The sequence below is a fragment of the Falco naumanni genome, chromosome 2, assembly GCF_017639655.2.
Source record: "Falco naumanni isolate bFalNau1 chromosome 2, bFalNau1.pat, whole genome shotgun sequence".
NCBI lineage: Eukaryota > Metazoa > Chordata > Aves > Falconiformes > Falconidae > Falco > Falco naumanni.
Genome location: NC_054055.1, coordinates 86555953 through 86568426, shown reverse-complemented (window position 1 = coordinate 86568426; position 12474 = coordinate 86555953). Strand labels below are relative to the sequence as shown.

The following is a 12474-nucleotide window of genomic DNA, read 5'->3' as shown; positions in this document are numbered from 1 at the left end:
ATGCCACATAGGATTCTTTAACCAAAGGCTGTTGGTGTTGTTTCCATTTCAACTGTACAGAGAACAGTAAGAAAAGCCGGTGGCATGGCTAAGACTACTTTCTCATAACTACTTCCTAGAATTCAAAAACAGCATCCTAAACCAACTGTAGCCCAAGTTGCATCGAGTTTTCAGTCCTAGGTGATGAGGTAAAGATGTGGAGTTTCACATTACTAGAGAATGTAATTTAGATCATGTCACTAAAGTTTATAACAGATGACGAAAAATGTCCAACAAACACCTTTTCTGTAAAGTTTTGTCACCTACAAGACAGGATTTCTTAACTTCACTCTATGAAAATACTACAGATTTATAGCTATAGTGAATACAGAATTAATAAGGAAATATAATATATATATATACATATATTAAAAGAACTCAAAATACTGTAGTAAACAGGCCCACTTTTATAAATGAAGGCTATAGATGGTCTTAACTTAAATTACCACAACACTGTATGCATTCATTTTAGGCACAGAGAATGTAAAGTGCACTTTAAAATGTATCTATAAAACTAGCTCTTTTTCAGCTATATCAAAGACATTATCCATCTTCAGTATACTTCCTGTACGATACCTTTCTTATCTTAAATTAGACATAAAACTAAACTATTTGAAATATGACTAAATTATTTGGAATACTGTCATGTTTCTACTACAGCTGGCAACTGAGTACCATGCAACCACTTGCTCACTCCCCCCGACCCAAGCAGGAGGAGAATCAGCAAAAAAGTAAAACTTGTTGGTTGGGATAAGAACAATTTAATAATTGAAATAAAATATAATAATAATAGTAGTAGTAGTAGTAGTAGTAGTAGTAATGAAAAGGAGAAAGAGGGGAGAGAAAACCCAAAGGGGAAAACCCCAAGTGTTGCACAACACAGTTGCTCACCACCTGCTGACCGATGCCCAGCCAGTACCCAAGCAGGGATCAGCAGGCCCCAGCCAACCCCCCCACCCCCACCCCCACCCTCAGTTTATATACTGAGCATGATGTTCCATGGTATAGAATATCCCTTTGGCTAGTTCGGGCCAGCTGTCCTGGCTCTACACCCTCCTGGCTTCATGCACACCTGCTTACTGGCAGAGCATGGCAAACGGAGAAGTCCTTGATTTAGAGTAAGCACTACTTGGCAACAACTAAACCATCAGTATGTTATCAACGTTATTCTCATACTAATCCAAAACACAGTTTTGTACCATCTACTAAGAAGAAAATTTATTCCATCCCAGCCAAAACCAGGACAAATACTTTTTCTAATGGCAATTTCCAGGTTGATGTATGCTAGAAAATTAGTGTAAACATTCACTTGTGATCTTCTTCCCAAAGTTTCTCATTCATTCTCATCCCTTTTGCAGACCACAGCCAAAAATATCCAGTGTAGCTGTGGTCTATAAAGCTATTTGTTTAAAAAGCTGCCACTGTCAACATCAGAAAAGTTAAATTGCATCACAGGATCACCTATGTCCTGTCCTTACGAGACACAAAGTGCACAGGAGACACATATACCAATCCAGCACCATAGAGTTTTTTCTTTTGTCCAGTAGGTATTTTCCTACGTTGCTTTTCTAATGCCTTTTCTCTCTTTCACTCAACCTTTCTCCCACTCATTGCAGGATTAATGAAGGATTAGTTTGCCTCTTCTTCTTGGCAGCAATTATTTATTTAGCCCAAGAAATATTTAAGCAAGGATAGGAGAAGAAAACCATTTCATTTCAGTGCTGCTTGTTGTGAAAACTGTGGAAAACTATGATCGAAAACAGTGGCAGCACAATACCACTGAAGTGTCTATGTTATTAATATGTAGACAGATGATTAGGACGTCAAGTATTGTGTTTAATTGTGGCAGAATTATTTCAATTAGTGTTTGATTTATATTTTAAACAATAACTTTATATATAAACGTATTTTAACAGTTTTTTTTTTTTTTTAAAGTTTAGATTTCATTACACGAACTAAATAGAGCTCCAGAGGGAGATATTAACTGAAAATTGCAAGATGCCTTTAAAGGACAGAACTTAAACTCTTGAATTTCAGACATAAACTTGATCAGTCCTTAATCTGCTTCCAGAAGTTGGTCACATACTCTGTCACCAGAAGTGATCATCCAGTTAGGAGACAGGTAATTTGAATTTCTACAGAATGTTAAACACAGTAACGTCTTTTATTTGAAAAAGTGAAGCTTATGATTTTTAGTTCATAGTAAGTACTAAGAGTACTGCAGATATATATTGCAGGTAACTATTGAACTGCTCAGACTAAATCACTTACCGTATAGAAATAAATATATGTTTTGTATAGCTATTCTCCTTAATCATTCTTGTACAATGCCTAGTCTAAATGGTATGGAAAAGACAGTCTCTCCTGATGTTTAGAATTTGATAGATTATATACTTGTATATAAATACAGGCCCAAATATTTCTGTAGTAAAATGACCTTAAATTTCAATAGAATGTGTGTCTATGTCACCAATGAAATTATTGAAATTACTGAAATAAACCTATTTTTCACTTGTCCTAATAATACTACGGATTACTACTTACAGCATGAGTAGTTTAGCTGAGAGAAGGAAAAAAACCAAACAATAGTCACTACATGTGACAGCAGAGAGTGTTGGATACCTTGATAAAATATGGTAATGGGACATATGAAATGAGAATTTATATTGTGGGCTCTGCACCTATGTTCATCTAGAAAAAGTTTTCTCATGATAAAGGCCTTCAGTGCTCCACACAGAGTAATTTCAGACAGCTCAATAAAATCTAAAGTGAGCCATGACATAAACATGCTCATAGACTACTGAAATGAAAGCATGGACAAAAAAACCTCAAACCAAAACAACTTCTATAAAACAGGCATTAAGTAAAGCTAATTTAATTAAATATTATCAATATATCAATATCTGATTTTTAACTTCATTTGAATTAAACTATGTGAATCTAGTTTTTTCTCTGCAACAGATATTTTCATCACTCTGGAACAGTGGCATAAACTGTTGCAGAAAAATAGTAACAGGAAGATTTAGTTTTAGACTGTAGCAAAGGGGATTGAGAACTTTTTTCTGAAAAAACTGTGACTGCCAAGGTTTAATGATTTAGATACTGCAGAGATAATTTAGAAATAAATATCCCTTGACCTCTCTAATGTTATAATTTTTAGTTAAATGATTTTTTAAATTAAAAAAGAAAAAACATGTCATTTAAATATGCAAAAAAAAAATAATGCATACTACTCTAGGATTAAACCTTAATGGCTCATTTCTTTTTTTTAAATTATCTGAAGCTTCCATGAATTTCAGTGGGACATAGTGGTTAAATCATTTTAAAATGTGGTGGTAAAGTATTCCACTCTAAAAAGTTGTTCAGATTTCACAGCTGAAGTTACTACCAACTGATTTCAAATGAATAGCTTTCGCAGAAATTAAGGAGGAAGCTAACCTTTTCTTACACAGGGACTGGAAATTGGCCTGACTGAAAAATTGAATTTTCTGCCCACTGTTTATTTTGCCACATATGAATAAAGACACTGGGTGGGAGAAGAAACTTGTAAGACAACATAAACTCTAAAAACTTTTTCCTGCTCAGTGTCATTTTAGGTTTTGTGCAGTTATATTTATGTATTTGTGTACCATGTTTAATCTGTTATTGCGATAAATCCACCTTTTTCCTTATAGAATGTCACACATTACTCTCTGATAATTTTCACATAAAGCTTTGAACACTATGTCAAAATGAACGTCTCATAATTGGCACTGAACAGAACATGCAGCGTTTGAGGTATTAAAAGTATGTCATACCTTATTATCAAAAGTGGTGAGAGAAAATTTCCTTTTATAAATATACACCTATATATATTTTTCAATTAGTTCCTGGATATTTACTGCTATGTACTTGTGAGACAATCAGAATTTTATGAGAATCTACCAAGGTAGAGAGAATCAATTCATATACGGTTATGGTTCCTATATCATTCCGACAGGTTTTCCCAACAAATATCGGGGAAAAGTAAAATGCAGGACAGCATGATCATTCTAATTTCACACTTTGATATCAGAAATATATTAGCTCCAACAAAGGTAAGAAATGCAAATCTGTCATTGAGCCACATAATTAAAGTTCTTCTTCAATGCAGTCTTGCTATGTTTATTCAATGAATCATAATGAATTGAAAGATACAGAGTACAACTAAATTCTCATGGAGGTATAAAAACAACTTTCAATTGTTAAATAATTCTGTTATTGAATACATCGTCAATTAAAAAAATGCAGCAGTTTTCTATTTTTTTGATTTAAAAATAAATTCCTTTGTGTATTTTTATTATATAGTTTTATTCAGTTGGTGTGAAACATAGAAAATCTCTTCGAAAGTTCTTTTTGCTGGTATATGCATGTGCTCAAGTGAATAGTTTGTATTTTAATGTTTCTTTTGTATTTGCACAAATATTTGTCTTGCACAAATAATTAATCCTCACAACATCCCTGTGAGGTAGGTACTTAGGCTGTATTAAAAAAAGAAAAAAAAGAACTAAAGAAAAAATCACTTTGTTTCACTGATTCAGCAAAGCCAAAACAGTACTAAGGCAGTTGTACTTTTCACTCTGATTTGTGCCATGAAAATATACTACCTCTCACCAGTTTCAGTACTTTCTGTAAAAAATTCTGAAATATTTCACATGTATATCACCTTGGTCATTGCCAACAGAGGAAGACATTTTTCATGAGAAATGAGGATGATACAGTAATTATCCTGTACATATATAAATTTCATTGAATAATGACCTCTTTCCCTGGATAAATACTAACAAGTACCCCACTTGCATGAAATACTGGAGAATATTTAAAAACTTAACCATTACAAGGATACAAATATATTACATAAATAATGTATTTATGTATTTTAAAAATAAAAATACATGTAATGGTTACATGGCTCTATAAAGCTGATGACTGTATTCCTTAGTCCATTTCAAAAGCATGTGCTGATGTATCCACTTTATATATTTTAAAGAAAAATATACATATATATAGTTTTATTGATTTGTTAGTAAAATTTTATAATGGAAATACTCATCGTCTGTCATGGTAGGTGGTAGGTGATATAAAAAGCACATTGACAGCAAAATGGTTTTAAACAAATTACATGCACATTCTCATTTCTTACTTGCTTATCAAAGGAACAAATATATCCACTATTAAAAAAAAAAAAAAAAAGACTCATTTACAAGACAAAGTGAAGCTTGCTGCAGCTCCGTTCCAATATAAATGATTTGCAACTGATTACATCCATCGAGTTTAATATAAACCATAGTAATCTGAAGAGAATAATCAGATGGAACAAGATTTAATAACATACAAACCAAAGTTAACGTTTCTCTGATTGTTTCCATTAACTGCATAGCTATCCCAGTTACTATTTTTTATGTATACATTATGTAATTTAATAGTAGAAAAAATAAAAATACACAATACACTCAGTACATTAAATAAGGACTGTATTGACCAAAAGGTTATACATTATTGCCGATTAATGGAACTTTTTTTTTTTCTGTTTTAAAGCAGTCGACCACGTATCAATTAGAAATAACACTTCATGTGTTTTAAGTTTTTATTATCCTGTCAGTACATCCCCTCTGCAATCTAGTTGCACTTAGAAATAAATAAATAAAAATATATTTTGTTTAAACAATCCTTTACCACTGGCATTTTTAAGATTACAGAAAAGCACACAATGCAACAGCTTCCTTGAGAGCAAATCTTATCTTTCTTTTCATAAAATCAATTGCCCAGAAGACAATAAGCAGAGTAGTAGGAATAGTAAGAAAAAAATGCCATGTAAGCGCAAAAGTATTCTCTGCTAATCTCCTAAATGGGTAACACCCAATATGTATTTTGATCATAAACCTTGCATAGTGACAGTTTATTACCCTTTTATTTATCTAGTTATTGCAGCATGTATAAGCCAGTAAGAACAATTATATTTTATATACTAAACAACTCAAAATCAGAACACACAAAGTTGGTTCACAAAATTATGTTTTCATCCTGTCAAATTTAAAAGTACGCTTTCTTGCAAAAACTCCTTTGACAATTTGAAGCAATCATTTGAAGAATAGGCCATGTATATATAGTGTCATATGAATTTTTTTAGTCTCTTCCTAAAGAGGGTATAACATGTTATGGACAAATAAAAACCCAATTAAAATTAGCATGGGATGGGTAGTTTGGAAAAGACAGTTTTTGTGTTTTACATGTTCACTGAACAAAAGGATGCATGGCAAACTGATGTTTTTAAACTGGAAAATGTTATGGAAAAATAATGAGGCAACAGAAATAAATATGAAATCTTCATAGCTGAGTTTTTTGCTATTGGCTGATTTAACTTAAGGTCATTTGTAATACCAAAGTAAAGAACTATAGTAATATAATATAAAGATTTCCCCACTTGCAGACAATAAGAGTTTTTCTTATTGATATCTGTAGAGTTGACACTGACCCTGAAGCTCTCATTGTTAGTAGGATGCTGTTAGTAGTAGCAGTTGCAAACATATGGGTTTGCCAGTAACAACTCACAATTTGTGCATAGCTGAGTCTTCGAAACTGAGCAAATTTGCTCTCAAAATCTCGCCAGCGCTTGCTGAGCTGTATCAGGGTTGGCTCCACTGCTTTTGCAGCCCCATCCTTAGACAAGCGTTCAGCCTGCCTGTGCACCGCATTCAGATCTTCCTTCTTCTTCTCCAATTCTCCATCAATCTCCTAGTGAGCAAAACCAATACAGGGCCCAGGACAGTTAGCTAACTAGATCAATCAACTTAAAATTAGCAAAATACTTCTGACAGAAATTTCATTTCCATTTTATTGTTACAATTAACTCTTACAACTATTTTGTGTCTTATTTTACATTTAAACAAAACAAAAATAACCAAAATTGAAGAACCTTGGAAATTGGCTGTGGAGGTCCTAACAGCTAGTACACACTGAAAATTAGTTAGCAGAAGCCAACAGTTTCCACTTTCCGCTTCTTGCTAGTACACTGTGATGGGCAATTGGAGAAATTATTTTCTCAATAAGGGTCAGCATATTCAGGAAAAATAGTGTTCGGACAGCTTACAAATATATTATTTGACTCTGAGATATTACTTAACTCCTATTTTATTGTGGGAAACGCAAGAGAGAATGAAGCAAAGAAAGACGATGCAAAATAAACTAGGAAAATCTTTGACAGTATGTAAATAAATCTATAGAGTTTGACAGTGACATATGAATATGTTCTGATGAAAATGAATGTGCTAACATGAGATAGAGGTCATCCATATATCGGTATGTCATTTGTTCATCTGGAACAAAGATACATAAAATAAATTACAATTTTTACTAGAAAACATTTGAATCTTCTTAATACATTGCACATTTTTCATATTATCGACATAGAATTTTATTTAGTGTGTGTCAAATATATGTTATATAACGTTCTGCATAACAAACAAATACAAGATATAGTACAACAAAGAAATGTCAGTTGGACATAGATAATTAGGGTTTGTTCTACTATAAACAAAAATAACTGAACAGATAATATTGTATATGTGTTGGAATATTTATTGCATTTGCTGTCTGTTAAATTCATAAACTATCACCCAAAATGATCTACCATTGCCACCCCAAAACAACATTACCTTTAGCTTCTGCTCATCTTTGTGGTCTGGTAGAGTGGCTAACTTTTTCTCAATGTCATCCAGCCATGTCATTAGGTCATCAGCCTGCCTCTTGTACTGATACCATTGATGAGAAATCTCTAGAGCCTTTTTTCTTCTTTGAGATCTCAAGTCCTGTTCACAGTGCAGACATCATTAGAATATGAATTAAAGACTTATGAAATATGAATTAACATGTGTGCACACTGAAGGGAAAAAAGTGCACAAGGCCACTGTGGTTTGTTTTTTTTTAATTAAATGATGATATTTAAATCAAGTATGTAAGTATCTTAACATGCATATTTTCTTCAGTTTAATGGATTATTTTTTCTCTTAAAGGAGGTTACCTATTTCAGGGTTGTTCACATGTTGAACAAACGACTGAGACAGTCACCAATATTCAGAGAAGTTAAGACTTACATAAATGCCAGTATTTTATATAAAACACTTCTGCTCAGAATACTTACTGGACAGATGGAAACACAGCCCACTTAGTATCTAGCCATAAGTGGGCTTCCTGTGTTTTGTGGTCTCCTGTGAAATTCTAGCCTGCATGCAAACTCTGTAGCTATTCAAAAGAAAATCATTTCAATGCAGATATGTATGCAAAGACAGGTTTTCTTTTTCTAGATTAGATACCATTTACATAACAAATTTCCCATGTTTATGGCTTACCTTTATAAAAGTATTAAAACTTCTCTTTAACAAGAAGGTAAAAGATGTTATTTCATTTCATATTAATCTTATTAATTAAATATACTCCATTCGCATTTGCTTTACTTGTTTAACTTTACTCACACAGAATTCAGAAAATATTTTCATTAGTATAACTTCTTATTAAGAATTAAATTGAAAAAATAATGGTACATTTTATACAAAAATATCAGATGAATTTGCCTCAACTGTTCCTGATTTTTATTAAAAAGCCTGAATGCCTTAACTGAGTCACCCAAAGGAAAAACAATCATGCTATTGCATAAAAACAGCCCATAAGGATCTGGATAATAGCATAGTTCTAAAAACACTTCCCTTGTTTCTCCTCCATAGAAGTTATTAATTACTTCCATTTAACTTGGAACAGTCAAAGACACACTTAATAGACTTCACATTTCTTATAAATGTGGATTAAAAAATGACATGTTCCAGCTATTATTTTACTGAATTCAAACAGATCTGCAAAACTGTAAAAATTAGAATGAAATCCATAGGAAAGGAAAGATGCTGCCTAAAAAAGAGTAATAATAAAATGCAACCATGCCATGTTCCCCAAGGCAAGAACAACTTAATGAAAATTTTCAAAAGAAAAATTCCGCTTGCCAATAAGATGAAAAAATCTTCTATGGCAGCCAGAGCCTATGGCTTGAGGTAGATGACCAAGGTGACTTTCCAACTGCAAGATTCTTTCTTTCCTCACTTTCATTTTTCCTTGGAAATGTGACATTCCTGATCACAACTATTAGCTTGTCCAAATAGGTCTCAATGTGGATGTTTCTAGGAACAGTATCATGCAGTTAAACCTCCAGAAGTGTGGTAACACAGAATTTTGGTATGTGACTTTGGTTTTCAGCCTCTTAGCTGCTAGGTCTATTGGTACTACTACCTACCCTATTCTGAAGAGGGTGGATCCATTTTTCTCACTAAAGAAGATAGCATGTAAATCTTTTACTAAAGGATAAAACAACTTATTGATTGACAAAAATATGTTATACAACTGAAAAATCTATGTTTGTGAGAACTGATTCTAACCAAGGTCTTGACTGCTGCTGGAGAAACATAATGTGTTATGTGTTATTTTAACACAATGTGTTAAAAACTGAATTGTTATCAAATAAATCATTGTTGTCCAACAGGCAATCACATGACTGTAACACTGAGGACAAAACACTACTTACTAAGGTAGAGATTTGCAATGTGTAAATATATGCTTATAGCCAACTAGTTTTAAATTACTCCTCTTTAAAAAGTAATGAAGAATCATTTAAACAGAAAAATTCTCTGAAATGAAGAAAAATAAAGGCTTTAGTAGTATGTGCTTATAACTGTAGCTCCTATACCTTGAGAGCATTATGTTTAGTTTGCAACAGCTGTTGTTTGATCTTTATTTCCTCCCGTTTTCTCTCATCTGTGATTCTCTTTTGAAGCGTGTCACCCCTTTGCAGCAATTCTTTCACTGTGCTCTCGTCATCTTCACTCTGATTAAAAAAAAATAACGAGTGTAATGGACATTTTAATCTATTTATTACTTAAGTACTAGGAGATGTAGACATCTAAAAATACACTTCCTCTGCTAAGGTAATTATCTAACAGATACTTGCAGCTCTATAGCGAAGGCCAAATAACTTTTACCTGCTTTCTACAATACATGTAGGTACTTGAGGGGTACAAGCAAAAATGAACTTGAAACCCTACAGATGTTTGATATTCGATTTTATGCAGCATCCCTTATCCAGGATAAGGGGATGAAAACATTAAAGGCAAAATATATTTTACTTTAAAACAAAAAGAATAGAAATACCTAAAATATTTCTAATCATTAAAACTAATAACTGAAATTGATGGTATGCTAGAAGTCCATGCAATTCCTGACTGCAATTTCATGTATCATCACAGAGCAAAACAATTATAGAAGTTGAATCTATGCCACAGCTTCTGGGAGGTCTCTCTTGAACAACCTTCTATGTAAGGAAAGGGAACAAAATATGCTCAAGTAGTGGAAACTGCCCCATTAAACTTCATTCACTTAGAATTTAGCACTGCAGTTTAGCATAATTAAGCACATACTGGCTTAAATTTCACCTGTCCTGCATAAAAAAAATAAAACAAAATAAAATAAAAGTCCCGTAAAGATTGATTTCAGCATTGATATGGAATAGCTATATGTAAATAATTCCTTCAAAGGAAAAGAATATTGACTCTTTACATTGCTTGTAAAAAACTACGTATTTGTTCTTGCGGAGGACTCACAAAGAGCTAGTCCTAAAGACGAATCCCTGTTATTGCCTAGCCAAGAAGAGTCATCCCTCTGAAAATCAGTCTGGAGACCACACACCTCAGTGGCAACTGTAGCAAAGCACATTAATATTTTACTCCGCCCTCCCACTTCCCCACCCCACAAACCAACATGCATAAAACTTTAGCAAGTTTTAATACTTGCAAAGAGTAAATGAGTAATAAAGCCTACCAGAGCCACAAAACCTACAAGATATGGCATAACCACATTGGTTAAGATCTAATTGGCTAGTGGCATTTCTTTCAGTGATCATTGCAGAGCATTTGTTTTTAGTGAATGCCTTCTTTTACTCCATTGCCTATTTAGAAATATCATTCTGAGTTTTCTTGGGTTTTATACTGCTACAGACATTTTAATATTCATTCCCTGTTCTGTAATATTGCTGGTACTAGTATAGAAATTGTACACAATATTCCCGTTTTGTTTAGCATTTTCACAGTAGTCAAGGTAATGCTTTTCTTATAAACTAACATGTAACTTGTCACTAAAACCTTTAATTAATGCTGACTTGGGGGTTTTGATTTTATAATATATTAGCACAGTAAAATTTTGTCCAACACATATCTAAAGATCCTAACACAGATATGGAAGCTTTTAATTTTCACTCAGATTTTCTTCTCCCTGCCTCCTTCACTCAGACTTCCGTTTCAACCAAATTACCATATCTTTATTGAAGTCCTCCTCTTTCAGATTCACCCCCTGCTGAATTTCAACCTCCAGTGGTTCAATCATTTTTTGTATATCGAAGTCAAATTGCTCCAATTCCTTCAAAGGAATGAAGGGCTAAAATGGGAAAAATACAAATATTATTTATTTAAACCCCACACTTCATAGTTTTATTAGAAAAAACAAGACATCTGTTCTACACACTACTGCTAAAACAATGGTAGGCTTTCCATTATGTGGAAAAATATCAACACCATATAACTAAAAGTACCCAAAGAGATAAGTAAAGATAGGTATTTAACAGTACTGTAAAATTTCCATATAAGAAAGCATGAAAATTCTATGGTGAGTGAAAAGTTAAAACCAAAAATTAATTATATTTTCACATTTGTGTGTAAATGCAGGTTCAGATAAACAGTGTAACATAAGGATTTATTGAAAAAATTGTGTTGACATAACTTGGCTAAAGCTGGTTTGTCATAAGTTACCCACACAGCAACAAGCAAACCATTCAGATGCAAACCCATTTACTACTACCAACTGAGAAAGAGAATCATGATAATTTGCTTCAGTGTTTTGAAATCATTGCTTTCTCATAAAGAATAGCAAAGATTCCAGGTGAATTATGGAAAAAAAAAAAAAAAAAAAAAAGACAGATTATTTATGTGTATGATATTCCCCTAAAAATAATTTGAAACGTTAAAAAGAATCATCAAAATGTCACTGAAAGAGCTTGTGTTTGTAAAAAGCCTAAACAAAAACGCAGGACCAAAAACCCTTCAACCAAACAAATCAGATCAATTCCACCAAAATTTATCACAGTATAATTATGGTGCTCTAGCTTAGCATTCTTTTAAACTCTACAACAAGTGACACTTATTAGCAGCAATACTGTGCTTTTTATCTACCTGATACCCAAGTGTCTGTGGATAACTTAATGCACAAAATGCAGTATATTTATTAAGTGCATTGTAAAGGATCAGTAGAAAAAGTTTTCTTCTTTCCATGCTTTAAATGCAAAAAAAGTGGCAAATTCTTGATGATTCTTGCACAAAATTTAGATTTAAA

General features: G+C 32.8%; 1 protein-coding gene across 11 annotated transcripts in view; it reads right to left on the bottom strand.

Annotated features, from left to right (window-relative positions):
- Positions 1–12474, bottom strand: part of DMD (dystrophin) — a 1096913-nt gene that overhangs the window by 643524 nt on the left and 440915 nt on the right. For all 11 annotated transcript variants that reach the window (XM_040582467.1, XM_040582466.1, XM_040582468.1 and 8 more), the window contains 4 exons: positions 11401–11523; positions 9785–9922; positions 7713–7865; positions 6610–6792 (listed from right to left, as the gene is read on the bottom strand). In XM_040582467.1, the coding sequence (XP_040438401.1) occupies positions 6610–6792; positions 7713–7865; positions 9785–9922; positions 11401–11523 (597 nt within the window). The remainder of the gene's footprint in view (positions 1–6609; positions 6793–7712; positions 7866–9784; positions 9923–11400; positions 11524–12474) is intronic.